This window comes from Chironomus tepperi, unplaced genomic scaffold (genome assembly GCF_022539635.2).
Source record: "Chironomus tepperi strain 1889 unplaced genomic scaffold, CSIRO-AGI_Ctep_v1 contig_172, whole genome shotgun sequence".
Classification (NCBI taxonomy): Eukaryota; Metazoa; Arthropoda; class Insecta; order Diptera; family Chironomidae; genus Chironomus; species Chironomus tepperi.
In genome coordinates this window covers 578,081-602,111 of record NW_027226294.1, presented here as the reverse complement: position 1 = coordinate 602,111, position 24,031 = coordinate 578,081, and the positions used below count along the sequence as shown (strand labels likewise).

General features: G+C 33.4%; 6 protein-coding genes across 9 annotated transcripts; 3 read left to right on the top strand and 3 right to left on the bottom strand.

Moving 5' to 3' along the window:
- Positions 1-1,195: 1,195 nt before the first annotated feature.
- Positions 1,196-4,627, top strand: LOC139088994 (zinc finger protein 423-like). Of its 2 annotated transcripts, none has more exons than XM_070638382.1 (4): positions 1,196-2,521; positions 2,582-2,762; positions 2,829-4,058; positions 4,125-4,627. In XM_070638382.1, exons 1-4 carry the CDS (start codon positions 1,251-1,253, stop codon positions 4,371-4,373), a joined length of 2,931 nt encoding a protein of 976 aa, XP_070494483.1. In that variant the 5' UTR covers positions 1,196-1,250; the 3' UTR covers positions 4,374-4,627. The 2 variants fall into 2 exon arrangements, with proteins under 2 accessions (XP_070494483.1, XP_070494481.1); XM_070638380.1 differs by having other exon boundaries at positions 2,826-4,058.
- An 885-nt stretch (positions 4,628-5,512) lies between these two features.
- On the bottom strand, positions 5,513-10,238 carry trbd (ubiquitin thioesterase trabid). The gene is made up of 7 exons (XM_070638356.1): positions 10,021-10,238; positions 9,543-9,897; positions 8,145-9,459; positions 8,005-8,076; positions 7,797-7,936; positions 7,584-7,732; positions 5,513-7,359 (listed from the first exon to the last, which is right to left on the bottom strand). Exons 1-7 carry the CDS (start codon positions 10,137-10,139, stop codon positions 7,266-7,268), a joined length of 2,244 nt encoding a protein of 747 aa, XP_070494457.1. The 5' UTR covers positions 10,140-10,238; the 3' UTR covers positions 5,513-7,265.
- A 436-nt stretch (positions 10,239-10,674) lies between these two features.
- On the top strand, positions 10,675-16,002 carry Sec31 (secretory 31). Of its 3 annotated transcripts, XM_070638282.1 has the most exons (8): positions 10,675-12,322; positions 12,380-12,489; positions 12,630-12,674; positions 12,849-14,324; positions 14,400-14,504; positions 14,785-15,243; positions 15,303-15,374; positions 15,435-16,002. In XM_070638282.1, exons 1-8 carry the CDS (start codon positions 10,897-10,899, stop codon positions 15,621-15,623), a joined length of 3,882 nt encoding a protein of 1,293 aa, XP_070494383.1. In that variant the 5' UTR covers positions 10,675-10,896; the 3' UTR covers positions 15,624-16,002. The 3 variants fall into 3 exon arrangements, with proteins under 3 accessions (XP_070494383.1, XP_070494384.1, XP_070494385.1); XM_070638283.1 differs by lacking the exon at positions 12,630-12,674; XM_070638284.1 differs by lacking the exon at positions 14,400-14,504.
- Positions 16,003-16,360: 358 nt separating this feature from the next.
- Sodq (Sodesque) lies at positions 16,361-17,668 on the bottom strand. Its single transcript, XM_070638361.1, has 3 exons — positions 17,506-17,668; positions 16,676-17,063; positions 16,361-16,625 (listed from the first exon to the last, which is right to left on the bottom strand). Exons 1-3 carry the CDS (start codon positions 17,659-17,661, stop codon positions 16,501-16,503), a joined length of 669 nt encoding a protein of 222 aa, XP_070494462.1. The 5' UTR covers positions 17,662-17,668; the 3' UTR covers positions 16,361-16,500.
- Positions 17,669-18,630: 962 nt separating this feature from the next.
- Positions 18,631-22,668, top strand: Oseg4 (intraflagellar transport protein Oseg4). The gene is made up of 5 exons (XM_070638302.1): positions 18,631-18,749; positions 18,807-18,882; positions 18,941-19,416; positions 19,472-21,736; positions 21,794-22,668. The coding sequence occupies exons 1-5, from the start codon at positions 18,726-18,728 to the stop codon at positions 22,541-22,543; spliced, it is 3,591 nt and encodes a 1,196-aa protein (XP_070494403.1). The 5' UTR covers positions 18,631-18,725; the 3' UTR covers positions 22,544-22,668.
- eIF3m (eukaryotic translation initiation factor 3 subunit m) lies at positions 22,570-24,009 on the bottom strand. The gene has a single exon (XM_070638303.1). It carries the CDS (start codon positions 23,934-23,936, stop codon positions 22,743-22,745), a length of 1,194 nt encoding a protein of 397 aa, XP_070494404.1. The 5' UTR covers positions 23,937-24,009; the 3' UTR covers positions 22,570-22,742.
- Positions 24,010-24,031: the final 22 nt, after the last annotated feature.

The window sequence follows — 24,031 nt, the reverse complement described above, 5'->3', positions numbered from 1 at the left end:
CAAATTTTTGACCGTTAAAAATAGCAACATTATTGCATGAGCATCTAAGTACTCAAACTTATCTATCATAATAACAATTACCTGATTGAAAAGTCTGGTTAATGAATAATGTGACGAAAAGGTTATTAAGCAAAAAATATTTAGCAATTTTATGGTCAAATATCTGAAATGCATTTTACAGATAAATTAACTAATAATGTTTAATATTGTTTGATAATAAAAACATTGCATAACTTTCAAAAAAATTACTATTTCCACATCATTTCTCTTGAGTTTTTGCTTTTTGTGTGTTTTGATGAGGAAAATTTTGCGGCACTGTGTTCAAGTTCTTTTGAATTCACTTAAAGCATGCTCACTCATAAAGAAAATGAATGAATGAATAATAAAGTAATTCATAACAAAGCGAACATTATGCTTTTCAACACTTACTGTCTTTCTCACTGGTGGTTATTGACTACAAAATAAAAGCAAGCATTCAGTGATAATTAACATGCATTAGTTCGACAACATTAAAATCATGATTGATCATTAAGCAATTATCGTTAGAAATTAAAATTTGAATTAAGTTCATCGTTCGGATTAGATTTTTTGAAATTATTTTGACCGTTAATGATTAAAAACTAGTTTACCCGATTTACTGGAGAATGAATGATAACAGCGTGAAATCTAAAAAGTTTATGATGTACAAATATCAGATAAAAATATTAAGAGTTGAGCAAGATAAAATCACTTTAGTTTCGTAACAGTCATTAGTTATTTTAAAATTACTTAGCGAAGACACAAACCAAAAATCTAGTACGTCGAATTTTAAATGTAATAAAACTGTTTAACTTTAAAAATAAATTTTAAATACAGTTTTACATTTTTTCTAAAGTTTTCATATCATTGAACCTGATATGAAAGTAATTGCATGCTATGAAATGGTTTTTAATGACGTTTGCAATACTATTCAGACGACTATTCATTTTCCTTTCTTTCAGATGTAAAATAATAATAATTATATTATCGGATCAATACAAAATAAAGTTTTGTTTAAAATAATAGACATAAAACATAAAACATAAATTATGCTCCTCATAACATCAGAAGGATTTTAAATAACGTAGTAACATCCCCGTCAATGTTTAACGGTTTTTAAAAATTTAAAAATTTCGACGCAGGCAGAAAAAAGCGTTCTTTCCTACTTTAAAAGTAAGTAGCATTATAAACAACATCCAAAATTTCTAAAAAATTAATTAAACTGATGAAAAATGGACGGAAACGGTTGTTTTGTATGTGGAAGCGATTGTAGCACGTCGACGCTTGTGCTGATTAATTTAGAGACTAAAAAGTACAAAACAAGATACACAATTTTAATAGGAAATTTAATAAATAGTGAATATGAGCTGAGGATTGCAAAGAGTGATAAAATATGTGAAAAATGCTCAATTCTAATAGAAAAGTACGATGAGCTTCAGTACGAGACGAAGACAGTCAAGAGCGTCCTTAGTCGACAAATAGCCAACACATATAGCATTGAGACAGATGAAGAACTTATGTATATGGACAAATCTAAAATTTTCTGTGAGCTTCGATCGAATGGAATTGATGACTCAAAGAAATATTCCTGTAAAGTATGTCCAAATTTTGTTACAACATGTATTGATACAGTCAATTCTCATATTGTCTATCATAAGATAATTGAGGAACAAAAACATTCTTTAAATAATACTATGAAAGAAGTAAAAATGGCATCGACAAGTAAATCTCGAGTACAACAAACAGCGCGGGAAGTACCAAAAATACCTGAAAAAGTCAAATCATCAAGTTCTGTCGTAAATGTTACAATTAACAACATACAAGAACCTCAACAAGTTCCAAAACAACAACAACATCAACAGCTATCTGCCCAATACAGCATGAACAGTGGATCTCAAGAGATTGATCAAGACACTCTGGATTCGCTCATCGATATGAGCTTGCTGGACGATGAATTCTATGACTCAAATTTAAAGGATCATAAATGTGCTATTGAATACTGTGAAGAGACTTTCGTTTATGCAAGTGACTATGTCCGGCATTTGAAATTAAAACACAAGTCCAATTTGAATCATATATTTTCGGCCTTAAAAAGTAATCTTAAACGACCAAAAAAGATATCAAACTTTATGTGCCCATATTGTTTCACCAAAACAAGTTCGAATGAGCAACTTGAAATTCACGTGAAGCAACACGAAGAAATAGCTGGAAAACCTGCACAATTATCAGAAAGAATTGGTGATTTTATAGCGAATCTAATGCAAGCATGTCGCTGTACAATATGTGATTGCGAAATTCTCGATCCAACAGAACTAGAATGCAATCACGAAATAGTTAAGAATGGGATGGCACCGAAGCTGAATTGCATTTTCTGTGATTGCTATTTTTACAATGAAAAGCTCTACAACAATCATCTAGCTCTAGTTCATACGCAATGCTTCGTCTGTGGATCAGCATTCAACGATAAGAATGTGCTGAATGATCACATTTGTTCTCACTTGAGGTAGCTATTGCTTTAATTAAAAATATTCTATTAATTTATACTTATTCCTCTCTATTTTAGTCACTCTGAATTCGCTTGTCTATTCTGTAAAGACATTTATCAAACTAATAAGAATCGGCTAGATCACATGAAATCAAAGCATTCTTCAAACTGTTGCTCGTATTGTGATCAATGGTATAAAAATACATCAGAACTGGAACATCATTTGCGCTACTCTCATGCAGATAAGAGATTTAAAGAGGTACGACATGATTAATAAAATTTAAAGGATTTATCTAATTTATTCCTTTTTAATACATTTTAGCAGAAATCCAGCATTTGTGACTATTGTGGCGCTACATTCAAGAATAAACAATTGTATGAACTTCATTTACAGACAGACCATAAGACACGCAAGATCTATAAATGCTCAACATGCAAACAAGATTTTAGGTTTCGATATTTGCTAATGGATCATGTTTCTAGTGCTCATAATCGCACAATAATTGATAATGAAGTCAATTTCTATAAATGCTGTTTCTGTATGAAAGGATTTCCATCACAAAATCGGAAGCTGTTTATTGAGCATCTCGAAAAGCATCAATCGAATTCGACTTTCTGCTTTGACTGTAACACAAATATTGAGTCAGCTCAATCTTTAGAGTCACATCGTGAGAGATTCCATCAAGATTTTTCAAGGACAGTCGATAAATCCGCCAATGCTGAAAATGCTAAGGGACATAATAATGTCAAGCAAAATAATATTGGGTCAAAGTCGCTTACGACTTTTGTACCAGCAGCAATAAATCATAATAAAATAGCTGGAAAAAATGAGTTGTCAACGCAACATGCAGTGAAAACTAAGCAACGTCCAATAAATGAAGTCATACCTCAACAGCAAAATGTACAAACTGCTGCACCATCACCAAAACAGCCTCAATATGAAATAATAAACAACCTTAACATACAACAAGAATCACAGCAACAAGCACAGCCTCAACAAATAATGATTCAGAACGAGGACGGAAGTTTTTTGAATAATCTGATTCTTACTGAGAATGGTGAACTGATTATACAAAATTTGGATGGACTATTGCCAAACGGTCAGGAATCTGATGATGGCACACAAATTCAAATTAGTAATTTAGAGCAATTTCTAATGGAGCAAGGCTTATCGTCCAACACAGAAATATCATATATTCAGCCCGACATTATATCTGATGGACAAGTTGTCATTCAGAATGATGATGGAACTACACAAGAAAGCTTGATGCAAACTTATAAAGAAATTTTTGAGCCTGATGATGAAATGTCATCCGAATTGATAGATTCATCAGATGCACAACAGATGGAACATCAAACACAAAATATTCTTTTGAATGGTGAATACGTCCTGCAAGCTCCATCTTCAACTTCCCAGCAATCGACACAACAACAAACGAAAGCTAATAATAATAACAATGTCCTACAAGCGACAATCGAACATGTCGATGTAGGAAATGCTCAAGTTCTTGATGCTGCTAATCAGTCTACTTTGGATGAACTTGGTGATATTTTGGTAAGCTACTATAAATTCATGTGTAGTCATTACTTTATCTAATTATATGTCTTTTTAAATTACTAGTTGGAAGTGGCAGCTGCAGCAGAGAAAGAAAAGAAGCCAAAGGGAGGCGACCAAAATCAGAAAGTAATGAGAGAAACTTTGTGGGGAAAGAAACGTCCATCAGAGCCTTTCCGTGAAACTAATATCAAGCGAAGAAGTACAAAACAGTTGGAAATATTGCCTGAAGCCGAAACACCTGCTAGGAATTTTTCTCAAGCATACGAATTCTTCGTGAAAGGTTTTGATGCTAAAAAGCAGAAACAACTTTAAGTCATTGAAATAATTACACAAAGTTGATCTCTAGACTATAAATTCTTGTATTAAATTCTCTTCAGTGGCCTTTCACAAGAATATCTATAAAGAACGGAGAAATGTGTACATAAAATTCAATTATAAAGTAGTAATATCTAAGTACCCAAACATTTTTTTTTATCAATATCAACTAATAATTTTGAACATTTTTGACTTTCAAGCATAAAAGTAATTTCTTTCGATAGATTTAAGTCGAAAATCTAATGATTAATTATGACCCTTTTATCACTGTTAATTGTATAGGTTAATACTTGATTTGTAGTTATTTAGTAAAATATTTGGTAAATTCCAATAAAATGATTATTTCTTGTGCAAAATAATGATAACTCCTTGTGTCTATACCTCGAAAATTGGATCAGGAACGATATTCAGTATTGGATACACATCATCCTCAATTCACTAAAATTATCTATGTGACCTAGGAGCACAAATTTAGACGTGTCTGTCTATTTACTATCTGCTCATCACAGACGTCAATTCCTTTGCAAAATTAGTCACATCAGCAGTCTGACGTAACTTACGTAAACGTTACGTATGATGAAATTACGTAATATGCAATTTCAAACTACGTATCTATTACGTCATAGACTCAGAAGGTTTGTTGAAAGAACAGGCCCTTCATAATACTGTAGGGAGTTTTTTAGGTTTTATTCCTAATGTCCATCAACTCATCATCAAAGCAATCAATGAATTTTGAAATTTTAATTCAAAAAATTCGTTGACAAAAAAGTACCTCAGTAGGCTTTGAAATTTATCAAATTTCATTAACAATCAGAATCTCAAACAAAGCAGTTCAATTTTAATTCTTTTAAGAAGAAAATTAGTAAAATGATGGAAAAAGGTGATGAAGGCAAGCTTAATGAGTCAAAAACACTCGAAGGTAATTCAGCCATTGATGAAGACATGGAAAGAACAGGTGCCAAACGCAAGAGGAAGAATGTTTGGTTCGATCCTAAAACAGTTGAGAAAGAAGAAAAAATAACACATCCAAAAACACCGTTGAAAGAATCGCCGCCAGAATCAATTCGAGTGGAAAAGAAGTCAACAAAACGTTCACCGATTCCTATGGAACTTTAAATAAATTAAGGACATGAAGGTTCTATATTTACCATTTTTCATATATATATTTCTTTATTTTCACCTTTTTTTTTGTCTGTTTAATAAATCACAATGAATTATGAAAATTATATCTTTATGGATTATGGATGAATAAATTTTAAATTCTTTTTATCAACAATCTTAAAACGTGACAACTATTCAAAAAACTAAGTCAATGTAAGTATTTCACTCTCTTATCATCTTGTCTTATTTCTCTTGAAATTCTATTGGCTTTTATCTTTTTTTCCATGATATGATTTTCCTCTACAATTAGTGCTATTGCAAAAAACTTGGGCATTTACATCATTAAATTGATCAGTTTTGACAAAAGTGAGAATTATCTTGCATGCTTAATTAATCCACAATTCACCTAAGGATATCCCATCTCATACATTTATTATACATCTCTTTTGCTATTTTTAAATAAATTATAAGGATACACTTAACTTTACTAATTATTAGTCAACCGAAGGATGATTATTGGAACTGAAGGAAGTGGCTTCGACATTACATTTTCGTCAGTGACAACACAATTTTCTTTTCATCCTTAATATCATCATTTAAACATATTATTTCTCATTTAATATTAGAGACGAATAATCCCTAACTTTTGGCATGTCCAGAATTAAATGTTTACTTCCAAAAATCATATCAGAAGCATGCGTCACTGACGAATACTATTAAGGGAATTTTAAGGAATTTGCTAATCAACATATCATTAAGTGTTGTTGGAACTAAGTAAAATTAACAATTTAACGACTTTTTCAAATTTAAATGTTCATTTGCAAAAAGCTTCTTTACTAACACATACAAAGTACTTATTTGTATTAGTGTGAGTTTAGCATAAATTTCAAAATTTAATATTCAGTTGAAAAATTCCCAAAAATCGTCGATGCTTAAAAATCATTATTATTATCTTTTAATTTATTTTATGAAACTAGATTAATCCTTGTCCTCATTGTAAAGCACTAAAGCAAAGAAAATGTCATTAATTATTAATAAATACGTTCTGATTCTCAATCTTTATCATGTTCTGTGCATGCAAACATTTTCAATTAAGCTTAATGCAACAATCATTTTGTGCTACTTGCATTGCTGCTTTTACCATCATATCTATGTTCATAGCTTTATCATACAATTTTCTTACAGGAAAAAGTGTCTTTCACATTATTCTAGTTTTTTTAATTAAGGTTTATTCACAAATGATGTCTACCACAGATATCAAATGCTGGACATCATTTTTCTAGTTATTTTGTAAAACTTTATAGCTTTTAATTTTATTAATGCTAATTTTTGATATCTAAACTTTTCACAAGAAGAAAAACATTAAAAAGTTTCTATAATCAAGAATATAAATGAATTAAATGATTTCCATTATTGTAACCGTAGGTATATTATTTTAGAATTTACCATCGAAATCGATGTTTTGCGAACATCATGAATACATGATTAAGGAAATCTTTAAATAACTAACAGTACGATTTTTAAAAGTTTTTAAAAAGATGTGTGTTTATGTCCACATAATTAACCGTAAGATTTCATTGATTCCATTATCAATGTTTCGTCGCAGGACTTGTTATCATTTAATCAATTTGAATTCTCAATCATTTACACATTTTAATCCATACTTCCTTTTTATATAAAAAAAAATTAAAAGTGTTAATTTTGATTAAGACAAAAATAATGATTCTCTGTTGTGTTGCGAATGTGTAAGATGATTTATGTATGTTATGTACACTTAAATAAATAAGCTTATTCTTCATCAGTATCACCGTCTGAAAGATAGCCAGTTGACAGTCCAATTAGCTGAGGAGCACGCGAGAATGGAGGTCCAGATATCACTTGTCTAAAAAGTGTGTAATGATAATGAATGAATGTTAATGATTTGCATAGGAAATTGGATTTTATACAGCACTTTCCCCACATACAGATCATCAATTTATAAACATAAACCAAATATCATATGTGGGTAAAATACAATTTTGTCAGTCACGGGTATAATACGTTAAGTACGCGTGAGTTTCTTAATGGACATTAGCTAAGAAAACAAGCAATAAATGAAGAACTTACGCAATTCGTCGATAATGATTTAGCCATTCTTCGAGCATTTGAGCAACGAGAAGCGGTCGTTTATGCAATTTTTGATGAGCAACTAGCAATCCTCCTTCCGTAAGACATACATCAAGCCACTGTCTCATGATTGTCTCTTCATGACCAATCTGAAATTAATTATGATATAATTAAAATTAAATAATGTGTGAATTTTACAAAGAAAGAAAGTACCTCGGCTTGCGTTAAGAAATGTATAGGAATAAGTTTGTTTTCACAATCAACGAGTGGCAAAAATGTGACATCTTCTTCTTCCTCACGTGTTGAATCGAGTCTTTGATAAGGCTCTGAAGGAACTAAAGCACTAAAGTGACCTAAATTTTGAAAACAAAAAATAAAAAAATGATAATCATGCTTAAGTCATTAAATAGCTTTAATTTACCTCTTGTATAACCTAAAGCAATCGGTGAGCGAATACAGAAACTCTGTTCCCATAGTAAAGGCAAATAAAGACCTTAGGAAAGACAAAAATAAAACAAAATGAGAATACAATAAAAACAAAAAAATATGTGCATGAAATACCTTCAAATCGAGCATATCCAATGTCTTCACCACGAAAACTTTTGACATATTTTACACCATAAACAATGATTGGCCTTCGAAAAATATGAGCTAGTACAAAAATGTGCAGCTGTTCTAGAGATGCCCCAGGTTGACCAGCTAATGATAATAGCTGTTGCCAATCGTCTTCCCATTGTGCCTCCTCTAAGGTAAAATGAAGAAGCGCAGCTTGCAGCATTTCATATTCCCTCCAACGTGAGTAAAAGAGATGAGCACATTGATGTAAACTTTCTGAGAGAGCACGCCGAAGGACATTATCACGATCAAATACACCCCAAGATGCTTGCATACAGCTATCAAGAAGGCAATCACCAGCACTACGATTCCATAAAACCATAAGTCTTGATCCAAGACGTGATGTGATTTCAAGTGACCAATTTAATGCTGGTGGTGGATTTTCAAGTTGTTTCTGTGCATCACGATCCAATAATTCATCATGTAATTGTTCTTGAACAGTAAGTGGTAATTCTTCGATATCCGATGGCAGTGAAAAGGTTGCATGTTCATTTACGTAATGACAATTAAAAGGAGATTTCCTTATGCGCAAGATTGCACAAAAATGTCGACGAATATCTGTTGCTATATCAGGAGCGATGTAACTTGGGACACACTTAATTCCACTTGGTCCATTTGAAGAGATTTGTGCTAATAAGCGTGGCAATAATTCATCACGATGAAACCTAATTGCTAGATGAATTAGTGTATGCCCAACATCAAAGGCAGATGGTCTATTTAATAGTAACACTTCATTGGTAGTTAAGGAACGACCTACATTACCGCCACGCGATAAATAGTTATCAACAGCTGCCAAATTATTTTCAACAACACCGATACAAGCATTTAGCCATACCCAATCAGCTTGACGCTTAAGTTGTCTTATTCGACGCTCATGTTGAGCTTCTAATTCGTTGCTACTAAGCTGGTATTTACTACTATTATTGTTGTTGTTATTGAAGGTGCTGGCAAGATTCGGATTACTTATCATATTCTCATAATTGTTCGGTAAATTCTTTAAATTGTTCTTCGCTGTATAACTATTACTACTTATTATATCGGATGACACTTTCATCACTGACGATTGCGACGATGAACTTGTCAGATTATGTGTTGAATTATTTGCTATAATATTAAAATTACTTGCACCCGACATTAAATCATCAAGATTCTCAATATAATCATTTTCGCACGCGATAATCTTTTGAATATTACTTTGATCTCGTTTAGTTCCGCACATTGAGCATTTTATGCTCTTTGGATAGTTATTATACGTACACACCTGAAATGAATAATAATTACAATTTATTGATAAACATAATAATAAAGCATTAAACTTATGCAAAAAAAAGTATTAATGTTTACCGAGCAGTGCCACTTCCTATTATTATTTTCATTATTATTGTTATTATAACACAGTCGTAAATTTTCAGCATCTGATTTTGTTGTCGTTGCAGCAAGATTACTGGATGAAGCGAGAGGACTATTGTTTTTGTTATGGAACTTTCCGTTTATGTCTGGATCTGACGTGTGTATTTCTAACTTTTTTACATCATCGAGCAATGAGGCTGTTGGTGATGAATCGTTTCTATTGATAAAAATACTATTTCGAGGGCTTGAAGAGTTATTGCACAACTTCCGTGAATTTTCATCGCTTATATCATTTCGAGATTCCACTGGTTCCACTAATGTTGTCGTTTCTTTAAGCGTTGGACTTAAACTAGATAAATAAAATATAAACGAATTGAAATTTGATTTATGCTCAATCAGGTGATTTGATGCGAGAAAAAAAAATTCATCAATTTTCCTTTCTTTAACAAACAAAAAATAGAAAGTCTGGTACCTTATTATTTCAACTGCTGGTTTTGGGTATTTGCACATAACACATCGTATGGATTTAAAAAAATTTAAATATGTACATGTCTCACACTGCCATTTTGATACTTTTTCCTCATTTTCCATTTCTCGCGGGTACCAAAAATCAATTTTGAAAATTATTTGATTATTTTATTTTCATCTAATTTTTTTTCTTCTTTTTCTCAATTTAACTCTTTTCCACAAACGACTGTAATTACTGCACAACTTTGACTGTCTTTCCAATATAACTCACTTTACTAAAATCACTTGTTTTATGTCTAAAATAAGTTTATCAATGTTATTAATGATACACTTTATAATTTGGAAAGTTTATGATTATCAAATCTTCATTGCGTTTTTATTGTTTACCTACTTAATAGTTTGCTTACTTGTTTTTCACGCCCTTTGGAAAGTTTACTAATATTATTATTCAAAAAGTACAACACCGTTAAAATGCTACTGAGATTAATCTCAAAAATTTCTTATTCGCAGAGCAGAATTGAATTAAAAATTCTCACAAATATGATGTTATACATGAATTTACACAAAAAGTTTAAATAAATCATAAATTATGCACAAAATTTAAATAATAATTAAATCAGCAACGTTCTAAATAATTTTAAATCAGCAGGGGACAGATTCTACGCTATATTTTGTTAATACGTCAACAGTTCGAAGAAATATCATAAAATTCGCGATATTAGCTAATTAATCTACCTTGTTACATGTGAAAATCATTTAATATTGTTAAATTATCTGTCGGAAGTCAAAAAACTTGAAAAGTTTGGACGTCTTAATAGTTAATTATATCGAAGAAAAAAAGTTCCGAATCACAACCAATCATTAATCCAGTAAAAGAACGATGAAGATTAAAGAATTGCAAAAGTCAGTGAATGTTGCGTGGTCACCAGAAACGCAAGACCGTATCTTATTAGCTGCCGGCTCAGCAGCACAACAATTGCTGGATACATCATTTAATAGCTCAAATCCACTTCTCGAACTTTATAGTCTAAATTTATCGGATACTAGTTATGACTTAGAGTTGGTCGGTAGTCAGCAAAGTGATCATAAATTTCATAAGTTAGTATGGACACCATTTGATAATTCAAATCAATTTTCGAATGGATTAATTGTGGGTGGTTGTGAAAGTGGCTATTTAAAAATTTACAACGTATCGAAAATATTGGCCGGTGAAGATGCACTTGTCGCTCAATCTAATAAACATACTGGACCGGTACGGACACTCGACTATAATCCATTTAAGACGAATTTAATAGCATCTGCAACATCCGAATCCGAAATCTTCATTTGGGATGTCAATAATACAAGTGTTCCGATGACACCTGGCCAAAAAACTCAGCCACTTGAAGACGTTTGTGGAATCGCATGGAACTTACAAGTTCAGCATATTCTTGCATCAACATTTGCAACACGATGTGTTGTATGGGATTTGCGTAAGAACGAACCAATTATCAAATTGAGTGATTCTCAATCTCGTGTTAGATGGAGGGCTGTAAATTGGCACCCAGACATTGCTACACAATTGTGGCTTGCTTCTGAAGACGATCAAACGCCTGTCATTCAACTTTGGGATTTAAGATATGCAACTGCACCATCCAAGACTTTACAAATTCATTCTCGTGGAGTTTTAGGAATGGCATTATGTCCAAAAGACACTGAACTGATGATTTCATGTGCTAAAGATAACAAAATTCTATGTTGGAACACAAGTTCTGAAGATAATCATGGAGAAATTTTGTCAGAAATTGCTTCAACTAGTTCTTGGTATTCTGACATTACATGGTGTCCTAAAAATCCAGCGCTTGTTGCTGCATCTAGCTTCGATGGAAATGTGTCAGTTTATTCACTTTTTGGAGGTGCTCAGCAGCAAGTTCAAACATCTAATAAAATTGCTGATTCTTTTCCGGGAATGGAAAGTATTCCTCAAGAATATTCCACTCAAACAGCAGCACATGCTCAAATCTTTCATGACTTGAAAAGACCACCAAAATGGTTCAAACGTCCATCCGGAATTTCATTCGGATTTGGAGGAAAATTTGTCACATTCAATGGTACTAATAAGACAGTCGAAATCAAGCAACTCATCACTGACGAAAGCTTGGTAAAGAAATCGACAGAACTTGAGAATGTTTTGGCACAAGGAAATTACGTAGAATACTGTAGACAAAAAGCTGATGATAGTAGCGATCAGCATAAACGCTACATTTGGTACTTTTTGAAGGCATACTTTGAAGAGAATCCAACAAGCGAATTTTTAAATTTATTAGGTATGCTAACTTAATTCTTACTGTATTAGTATGTGGATTAATGTATATTTCTTGTAGGATATCATTCAGAAGACATTGCCAGTAAATTTAATAAGTTTGTCGATGATAAGGACACTCAATCAAATGCTGTTGATGGAGTTACGAATCAAATGGCTCAATTGAACAGGGTAAGTTGATGAATTTTAAATAATTTTCAGCAAACATTCTCGACATAAAAGAATCATGTGCCTAACATATCATGTCCATCACATTTCTTTTTTGGAAAAAAAAAAAATATTTTGCTTAGAATCGTTTTTTAATTCAAAAGATTGACTCAATTGATGATCCAAGCAGCGACGCTACTGATTTGTCGGTAAGGAACTACTTTACGCACCTAATTTCAATTTGTAGATGGACAATCGTTTTTGCATGCATTTGTACTTTTTCGACAATTTTTAATTTATTTTACTTGATAATTTTGGGTTGAACTTTATATCTAATTAATGATATGCTAATCTAATTAAGCTATTCTTCCTGTATTTTGTAGAACCAAGACGGATTTGATATGAATGGATTGAATGAATCGACTGCTGGAAAGATACCTTACAAGCTGTCAACATCTGGATCTGAGGGTTTAATTTGTGAGGCATTATTGACTGGGAATATTGCTGCAGCCGTTGAATTGTGCATGAATGCTGGTCGTTCAACAGATGCGATAATTTTAGCATCTTTGGGCGGAAGTGATTTACTTGCAAAAACACAATATCGTTATCTCAAGAATAACGACAGTTTCATTTCAAATTTGATATCGGCAATGGTAATGGCTGATTGGAGTGGTGTTATTTCTCAATGTACTATTGATTCATGGAAAGAGGCTCTTGTTGCAGCACTCACGCATAGTAAAGATCAATCAAATCTGTTGTGTGAACGTCTTGGCGAAAGAATGCAAATGGAATCTGGTGGAGATTTGTCGATAATTCAAGACTCAATTCTATGCTACATTTGTGCTGGAAATATTGAGAGAATAGTTGATGCTTGGTGTACAATTAATGGACATGATTCATTGGATGATTCTGGAAAATTGCAAGAACTGATAGAAATCGTTATTTTATTAAATAAAGGAATGGAACGACATGGACAAAACATTCCAGTTTATGGACGATATGCTGAATTATTGTCTAAATATGCTTCATTATTAGCTGCTCAAGGATCCCTTGAAATGGCATTAACATATGTTGGTACTTCATGTGATGATCCACATATCGTAGATCTTCGTGAACGATTATATTATGCATTAGGACATAAGAATCAATCCAATGTAATGCAACAAAGACAACGAACGGTTTCTGGGTTTGGACAGAATTATCAAACTGGTCCAAGACTTTCACATCCAAGAACTGTATCGACATCATCGACAGGCATGCCAACAAGCACTTTTAATCCTGTTCTTCCTAATTCAACACCAAATGTTATGCCACCAACAACATTCAATACGGGACTTCCAAATTCTGGAATGACTAATAACTATGTTGATCCAATGTCTCAAATGTGGTCACAGAATCAAGTTCAACCACAATTACAGCAAGTTCCTAAACCACCAACATTTATGAATCCACTTGAAAATGTTCCACAACCTCCAAGACCAGCAAGTGTTTCAAGTGTGTCTAGTCAATCTAACACAACATCAGGACCACCAAAACCTAAACGTTTACTTGATCCATCTGTTCAATCGAATGCTGGATATGGTCAAATGCCACCATCTGCTCCATACAATCCAAATCCTCAATTTAACACTAATCCTATTCAGCCAGCATTTAATACCCAACCAATTAATCAAATGCCATTGCAAACACAGCCACAAATGATGTCAAGTTGGGATCAACAAAATGTTTATGGATATCAAAATAATAATAATGCTATGAATGGCAATTTAGCTCCTCCACCGATGCCACAACAAGCTTTGAAGAACCCAACACCACCTCCAGGCTGGAACGATCCACCAGAATTTAAGCCTAAAAGTCAGGTAAATATCCATGTCAAAAAATTAATTTTAAATGACTTTAAGTATATCCTATAAAAATGACATTATCTTATTTAGTTTATATCGACCAAAAGTGATATGTCAGCTGTTCATGCTGGCACAAAAAAATGGCTCCAAAAACATAGTGATGGTTACTCTAATTCTTCTTCTACTTCCTGCGAGGTTTGGCTCGATTTAGAATGAACTATTTTTTTGATTTACATTCCTAGTTTTTTTATTCGTTCCTTAATACTTTTTTAATGCTTCAGTTGCGTTTTCATTTTGAGTTTGTTTAAAAGAAATTTCCCATTAACTTTATTTCCTGCCATTGATTGATGTTTATGCATTCAGCATCAGCTTTCTAAAATATTTAATAATTCTTAGTGAGCAGATTAACCATCATTTTGTTCTTCCGGAACTTGCTAGTATTGCCTCTAATATTTTCATAAATCTCTTTTTACAGGTTAAGAAAGATGTATCTGTTGCAGCGCCAATCATGCATCCAATATTTGGAGCTTCGGATCCAAACCAAGTGCCTCCAGCTAATAATATGATGAATCCTGCAATGCTGAATCCAGCAATGCCAGGACAAAATCAATACGACCAATCATATGGAACATCACAACCACCTACGCAAATGCAACCAGCTGCTCCAATGAATATTATGAATCCAACTAATTTCTATCAACCTCAACAGCAGCAGCAACCACAAATGCAGGATAACAGTAATATGATTAATTATCAAAACTTTAATAGCTTCGTTGGTGCTCCACAACAACAACAGCAACAGCAGGAAATGCCAGTTAAACCTCCTGTTCAGGAAGTCGTTAAAGAGAAGCCACCACTTCCAGAAGAATTTATTTACTTACAGACAGTTTTAGAAGAGCTTAAGACGCAGTGCATTAATAGAGCCACAAATCCAGTAAATATTTTATTTATAATAAGTATGTGCAGTCATTTGTAACTGTAATTCCTTTGCAGCAAATGAAGCGTAAATTAGACGATGTTTCGAGACGATTGGAATCACTTTATGATTTGTTGCGAGACAATAGGGTAAGTTTGACTGAATTAAAGTATCTAACTTGTTAATGCATAATATGTCTTACTTTACAGCTGTCCACCAACACTCTCGAATCTTTAAATCAAATGGTGCAATTAATACAGATCGGTGACTATGCAAATTGTCTAGGCTTGCACACACAAATGGTGTCAGGTCCTGAATTTGCAAAAATTGCAACTTTCATGCCAGGAATGAAAATTTTAATTCAGCTTGCTATTCAACTACAAGTGTTTTTAAGATAAGCATCTTGTTGCCACTAACGACATAGCTTAATCCGATTTATGTTACTTCTAATTTTTTTTTTCTTTCATAAAATGAATAAGGGATCATTCACTAATGACATCCAGTACTTGTGAGTTATTTCATAGAGATCTTATGAAATGCTTACAATCGTTGTGTCTGAAAATCTAATTTTTGAATAGACCCCTCATCAGTGAATGACCCCGAACATGTACTACGATAATGAACATTATTACTTGAAACATATAAACTATTATTTACGTTAATTTAATTATAGATTATGGAAAATTTTATGTAATACCTAATTCATACATGGAAAATCATTAATAAAACGTTGATGATGATGATGATGATGAGTAAAAATAGAAATTTTCATGAAAATCTGTGGAAATCTTAATTTTTCCGTTTCAGAAATTTACATATTATTCTCGCCTGTGGCCAACATAAGCGATGCTCGAGACTTTTCTTTTCTGTACATCTACATTCATTTAGATCTATTTTAAAAGTCAAGAGTTCGAGACACCGTTTAAGAGAAGATGCACGTAGCATACATACTGAGACATGTTTCCTTATCTTCAGTGTTCTGAATTATCGTGCTAGAGACATGTGTAGAACAAAGTGAATTTAAAACTCTTTCAGCATGTACGAAAGACAATTGTTACTGTATATGTTGAAAACCATTTCACTTACACACACACACACACAACTATCTTTTTCGCACAGCAATTTCCCACAGCTATTGTTCTTGTAAAGTTCATTGAGTATAATCAATTTATTTACGTTAATTCATAAGGGTCGGACATGAAGGTTTAGATTGATTCCGATAATTTTTGTTACATGATAACAATCTTTGTAAAAAATTAAAATTATTAAAATGAGTTATGGGATGTTGCTTGTTATGGTAATTATTCCACATGCTAGACGCTCGCCAACAGAATCTTCTTCTGTTTGATAGCTGATTCCTAGATCTACAAATTGTGACTCGGGGGTAAACAAGTCTGGATATCTCAGAAATTCTGAAATGAACAGGATATGAATAGTAAGCATAAATCCATTAATGTCATTGACTTACCTGATGCCTTTTCATGCACAACAATCGATCGTCCTAAAATTCCAGTCAATCCAAACAAATTCAATGCCAACGTGTTGAACTTTACATCAACCTTTCCTTCTTCATTTGCCTCTACATTTCCAACAATGCTGTGACGAAAATGTGGTCCAGTGGACTTGCATCCATCAGATATGTCACCAAATGCATGGATATGTAAGGCATGCTTTCCAGGCTTAAGACCAGTAATATTCACATAAACTTGGATTGGAGCATTAAAGTTCCATTGTTTGAATGTTATTTCTCCTGATATTGAGCCGCTGGCTTCAGCTTCTGCGTCTGCTTCTGTATTTCCACTTGTTAATGTTGCACTTGCCTTCCAACTTGGTTCTGGCTAAAATGAGAGAAACTGTAATTCGTGATTGTGTGTCAGGAAGAATATAGGAATAGAATCTAAACTTTAGAGACTGGATTTAGACAAACACACGTGATCAGTTTTCAACTGTCAAAAATTTGAATTTATTGTAAACACTAACACTATGAAAGAAATTTGTCAAATTAAAATCTTTAAAATTTTCTACTTTTAGCTGAATTATGCTAGTACAGAAGCATTGCAAATGCTTTATTAGTTACTAATCTAGCTAGCTAAACTTAATAAATTATGAATCTATTGATATTTGTGTAAAAATCTATAAATTCAATTTTACAAATTTCTTTGTTTGTATTAGTGTGTAAAATTTCGTATGGTCGAAATCACTTTGAGTTTGAGAACTTCTTAATATCCTGAGATGGATGTTCGTTGTTTGCACAACTTCAAAATCTGATGATAGACTTACAAAGTTTGATGGAACCACGTCAAAACTCCTTAATAAGTAATCCTTTGCATTCCGCTGATTCCGATTGTAATTCTCATTAACAATATCCACATCACTATTCATATCCGCCTTAACAAGCGCAACGAAACAAACTACCGAGATAATTTTCCACAACATTATATCACGAGATCAGACCTAACAATAAGAATATTCTCAGCAAATCAAGTTCTTTTATATATGAGTTCTAAATCTTCTTAACTTATTTGTTTTAATTGCATGAAATTAAACAACATGATCATCATGATTATCAATCGTCAAGGTGGCATTTGAGAATGATTGAAGGTTCGTAGCAGTTCGTAGAATATTGTAAGTAAAAGACATGCAAATTGAATTTTTTCATTCAGTATCTTCTATCGGCTGTGAGTTATCATGAATGAATCATGCATACATGCATGACGTATATCTTGGGAATCTTTAATGCTTATGATTTGGAATAGCTTATAATTGCTGGAATTTTGGTCAACATGTAAACTATTGTGTAATTACTATGCTTAATGCTTTATTAATATCTCGAGCCTTTTTCTTCAGGTATTAGGAAATAAATTTTAACTTTAGTTGTGTCCGATATGTTGACGACTTCTTCATGCTTTATGAGAAAAATAGCAGCAACTCCATACGCAACCAACGGGATTCCTAGATTGATTTTCTTCATAATTTCAAAGAATTTATTTTCCATTTCTAAGTCTTGTGGTGGATCTGTTTTAGTGCAATGAAATTTGATATATGGCCAGCACCATGTCCTTAAGATGTGATAGTTCTCGCCCGTTGGAATCTTCCAATTGAATGAAGTATTTCCTTTCAAGTCATTTTCGCAGTCTTTTAACTAAAAAATTAAATTCTCATTAATCTGTCAATTGACATGTTAGACTGACTTACTTTTATGAAATATGATGTCCACGGCGGTTGACTAGTCTGCATCAAATACTTTGTAAGCACTTCCGATGACAGAACTTTTGAATTTAATAATATTTTCCCTAACTTCATAATTTATAAATTAAAACAGCTTGAAAATGAAACAAAACATTTCAGCCGGCAGTTCCATTTCTCTATCGGTATTTCTTCTTTAAGTTTCATTCTATCCTTTCATCGCAATGGTAACGCATCAAGCATAACAAACAATTTAATTTAAGAAAAATAAATTTAAGTTTTAAGGCATTAAAAGTGAGATTTTAAGCCTCAAAATGTTTGTGTATCTCTGCAAGAAGGTAAGGAATTGTAAAATATTAAGCCATGCTCACACAATTCATGAAATTCTTCTTTAGATCGCCATTCCAAATAACACAAAGATCAATTGTATATCGTGGGAAAAAAGCAATGGCTTTGTAGCGATTGGAGGAGGTAAAGTACTTACATTAATCTAGAGTTCAATTATTTAAAGCATTATCATGTCCGTTAGACGATGGAATGCTGAAAGTATTAAAACTTGAGCAAGCTACAACAACTACAACAGCCCCTAACAAAGGCTTAGCAGCTCCAAGTAATTTATCAATGAATCAAACCCTCGAAGGGCATAAAGGAAATGTAGTGTGTGTGGCGTGGAATGAGCAGCAACAAAAATTGACATCAGCTGACGACAATGGAGTCATCATTGTATGGACCATGTATAAGGGTAACTTTTTTGAGGAAATGACTAACGACCGGAAGAGATCGACAGTAAAAGGGATGTCGTGGACAAGTGATGGCCAAAAGATTTGCATTGTGTATGAGGATGGTGGAGTAATTGTTGGATCTGTGGATGGAAATAGGATTTGGGGGAAGGACCTTAAGAACACGTCACTTACAGCAATTCAATGGAGTCCTGACAATCGCTTGCTTCTGTTTGCTATCAAAAATGGTGAAGTTCATCTGTATGATAATCAAGGGATATTCATTGTAAGTACCAAACCCTACCTTTATATTAGACATCCCTAACATTCCTTCTTTCTAGTCAAAAGTCAACATCCAGTGCGTCAATTTAAGTTCTATGAGATCTGTAAGTGTAGTTGGATTAAATTGGTACAGTGGATTTACGCAAGGCAATCGACCAGTACTAGCTATATGCTATGAAACTGGAAAGATCCAGTTGATGAAAAATGAAAATGACGACTTTCCAATCATGATTGATGCCAACTTGCAAATCACATTCAGTCAATGGAATGAAAATGGAACTATATTAGCAGTCTGTGGAATGAAGAATTTATTGAATGAGAAGGATATAAATCAGGTCATGTTCTTCTCAGCCTTTGGTCAGCATTTAAGGACACTGAAATTACCCGGTCGAGAAATTGCAGCACTAAGTTGGGAAGGAAAATCAAATTGCAGAATATCGATGGCTGTAGACAACTTTATATTTTTCGCAAACATCCGACCTGATTATGTTTGGTGCTACTTCAGTAACACGATTGCCTACTTAGAAGTATCAAGTCCGAATCAACAGTCACTTGACTGTAATCAATCCTCAATAGTATTTTGGGATATTAAGAATAATCAGACATTCTCAAAGGTCGTTGATTTTGTCATTTCAATGAGTGCCTATGGTGAGCACTGTGTCGTTGCTTCTGAGACTCAAATAATCATCCCAAAAGACTCGAATTTGATCATTGAACATACTTTCGAGGAACTAAATTATATGATGAATATTTGTAATAGCTTAGGAACGACAATCGACACTAAATATATTGACATTAAGCCACTCTTCATTACAATGAATAGTACTCATGTCATTGTTGCTAATCAGTCACAATTTCTATTATGGCAGTACCATACACCTAAATCAACATTACATGGCATGAAGCAGAAGAAGGATAAACGTTATCATGTTGATGATCAACCGTCAGGAGTAAATGAAGTTTTAAGTGATCTCGATCGTGTATCCTATGAAATGCCTAAAGCAATTCCCAATACAACAAAGGATGCAATATGCTGTATAGCATCAAGTGACAAGATTTTATTGGTTGCAAGAGAGTCAGGCACTGTCCAAGAATATGTACTACCGAATGTTGCTATTTGTAATCGTCACAACTTCGCGACCAGAATCTCAAAGATGTCTATCAATTGCAATTCAACACGTGCTGCAATTATCGATGCTACAGGTTTATTGACTACAATTGATCTCAATGACTATAATAATGAGAAACCAAATGAAGCTATGCGAGTTGGAAAAATAGAAAGGAAGGATGTGTGGTCAATGTGTTGGGCTAAAGATAATCCACAGTTACTTGCTGTTATGGAAAAGACAAGAATGTATGTCTTTAGAAATCAGGATCCAGAGGAACCAATATCAACTTGTGGATACATTTGCAATTTTGAGGATCTTGAAATAACTGCGGTCTTACTAGACGAGATTGTTAATGGATCAACAGCACCGTCTTCAACTGATCAATTGATACTGAATTTACGAGTAAAGTCGCTTAGAGATACAGAGGAACTGTTACAGCATGTAGGCTTAGCAGAAGCCAAACAGTTTATTGAAGACAATTCACATCCACGTCTATGGAGACTTCTTGGTGAAAGTTCCTTAAAGAAACTTGATCTCGATACAGCTGAAAATGCTTATGTTAGATGCACAAATTATCAAGGCATTAAATTCATCAAAAAGTTGAGGACCATCCAAAATGAACAGATCCAAAAGGCTGAAGTTAATGCCTTCTTTGGTGATTTTGAAGAAGCTGAAAAGCTTTACATTGATGCTGATCGACGAGATTTAGCCATAAATCTCCGAACAACTTTGTGTGACTGGTTTAGAGTCATTCAACTGTACAGAATGGCAAGTGGCATATCTGATCAGCAAATGGAGAATGCTTATAAGGAGATTGGAAATCATTTTGCGAGTATGAATGTTTGGGAAAGTGCTAGAGAGTATTATGAGAAGGCACACTACAATGAAGGATTAATGGAAACATTCTATCAGCTAGAAAAGTACGACGAACTTGAGAATATGATCGTAAAGCTGCCTGAGAAAAGTCCTTTACTTGGAAAGTTAGGACAAATGTTGGCCACAGTTGGATTGACTGAAAAGTCAGTTGAGGCTTACAAAAAATGTGGTGATATCAAATCAGCAATATCAACATGTGTAGGATTGAGACAGTGGGGATTAGCTTTGGAACTAGCTCAGAAATATAAAATGCCGTCCGTGAATGCATTGCTGAATAAACATGCTGCACATTTGTTAGAAGAAGGCAAATTGCCGGAAGCTGTTGAACTACAAAAGAAGGTAAGCTCTTGACTTTTAACGGAACTGATCCTTAATAACAGACTTAATGTTTTTTAGGCTGGAAGGTACTTAGATGCAAGCAGACTATTGGTCAAGCTTGCCGAGAGAGAAATTGAAAAGAAGTCCAGTTTCCTCAGAATTAAGAAGCTCTTTATACTAGCTGGACTTTTGGTTGAGGAACATCTTCAGACACAAGCAAATATTACAGGAAGTAACCGAGCCACAATTACATCTCAAATGATACCAGAAGATTCAGTTTTTATTGAGGAAGTTTGGCACTATGCAGAAGCATATCATTACATGCTGTTAGCACAAAGACAATTAAGAGCTGGACTTTTTCATTCAGCAGTTCTTTCAGCTCTCCGATTACGTGACTATGAAGACGTTTTAAATGTTGAGAAAATTTATTCATTAATAGCACTTGCAAGTTGTGCTGATCGCTCATTTGGAACATGCTCAAAAGCATTTATTAAACTTGAAGGATTGGAAACACTGACTGAGCATAAAAGACAAGAATATGAGGAATTGGCAGTTAACATTTTATCACGATATGATCCAAGAGATACAAAAATGGACCAGACACAGTGCTTTGCATGCGAAACTTTGGTCATTGATTGGCAAACTTCATGTCCAAATTGTGGATCACATTTTCCAGCATGTATTGCATCTGGACAATCGATAATGAATCCACAGGTAGCTTGGCAATGCGGAAAATGCATGCATCTTGCTAAGCGAATAGAAATTGCATCCCGAAAATCTTGTCCTTTATGTCACAGTCTTGTAAACCTTCAACGTACTGAAATTTAAAGGAACTCTATTAGTGATTGACAAAATTCACATTCCGTCCGTTTTGTGGAAAAATTTATTTTATTTTATATTGATGCACATACTTCACTGTATAGTATATTAAATGTTTAATGCAATAAATTGAATTACAACTAATTAATGTTTATTCAAAAACGGAATTCCACTTCAATAATTCACAATCGGATGTCAACACACTTGTTTAGTAATTTCTCTTGCCTGCACTTGTTGTTATATTAATCGGTCCTTGGTTCTTGTTTTCAGCCTGTTGTTGTGAGATATTCTTGATATTTGTTTGGACTAAAGTTAAGTTATCTCTCCATGTGATGAGTAAATCATTCAATTGTTGCCATTGAGTTCTTCCAAATGTTCGGTGCATTGTGCTGGAGAGGTGAACTTTACGTTCCTTTTGATCGATTCTGGCACGAACTAATTTTGTCTTCAAGACTTCAATAATGAAAGATTCTACCTCATTTTCCTCAATTTGCAACTCTTCTTGCAATTGTGAGTATGTCATTTCTGGATTACTTTCAGCCAGTTGCATGAATGATAATAGACGCATCTTCTTCATATTTTGTTCGTGGTTCAATCCTTGAGAGGTGACAAATTCTTTATGATTTTTGTAGAACTGCATGTAGCTTTGTAATTTCTCGGATACAAAAATCGATAATAAGTCATGAATGAGTTCACCTTCAAGGAATCGTACAGGTTTCAATGACAACAAAGGATCCAGTAAGAAAGTATTTGGATCAGCCAAAGCAGTGACGATACATTTCATAGCATCATCACGGGCATGAGATGCATTATCGTCTGTATAAGTTCCAAGTAATTCGATCATGACTTTTGATGCGGTTTCACACTGTGTATCCTTAAGAACGTCATGTAATAATCTATACAACTTTTGCATTTGCTCTTTTGATGGTGGACACTGTGCGAATTGACTCTTAATTTCATCTAATCCAGTAAAAACTTCCTTAACTGAATCACATTGCTTGGCTACTTGAACTAGATGATAATAAACATGATATCTCAATGGTGATGACTGTTCAAGATTGTTAAATAGCCGCCATAATGATTGAAGACATACTTTCGAGAGTTCTATTGTTGGTGCCTTGGTTAATTTTTCACAAAATGCAAGGATCAAATTTTCACCTCTTTCCAATGAAATTGATACCATTATTGATACAATGCTGTTTAATACAGCATCAATTTCAACTTCGTTTCCATCTTTTTTCAAGCAGACGTCACAAACACCGCAAATTTTATGAAGATCATCTTCAATTCCTTTCGGTGACTTTTCTTCCGATATTTCAGCACCTAGTCCCTTCAAATATTTTCTAATCTCTTGGGCTTGATCTTCCAGAGTTAGATCGATGAAAATTGCTGGTCCTTGCATTGTTCTTACACTTTTTTTTTAATTATTTTAATAAATGTTAATAGAGAAAAGTCTTGACACGTTGTGTTGATTTTTTTTCCCTGACTACATTTCAA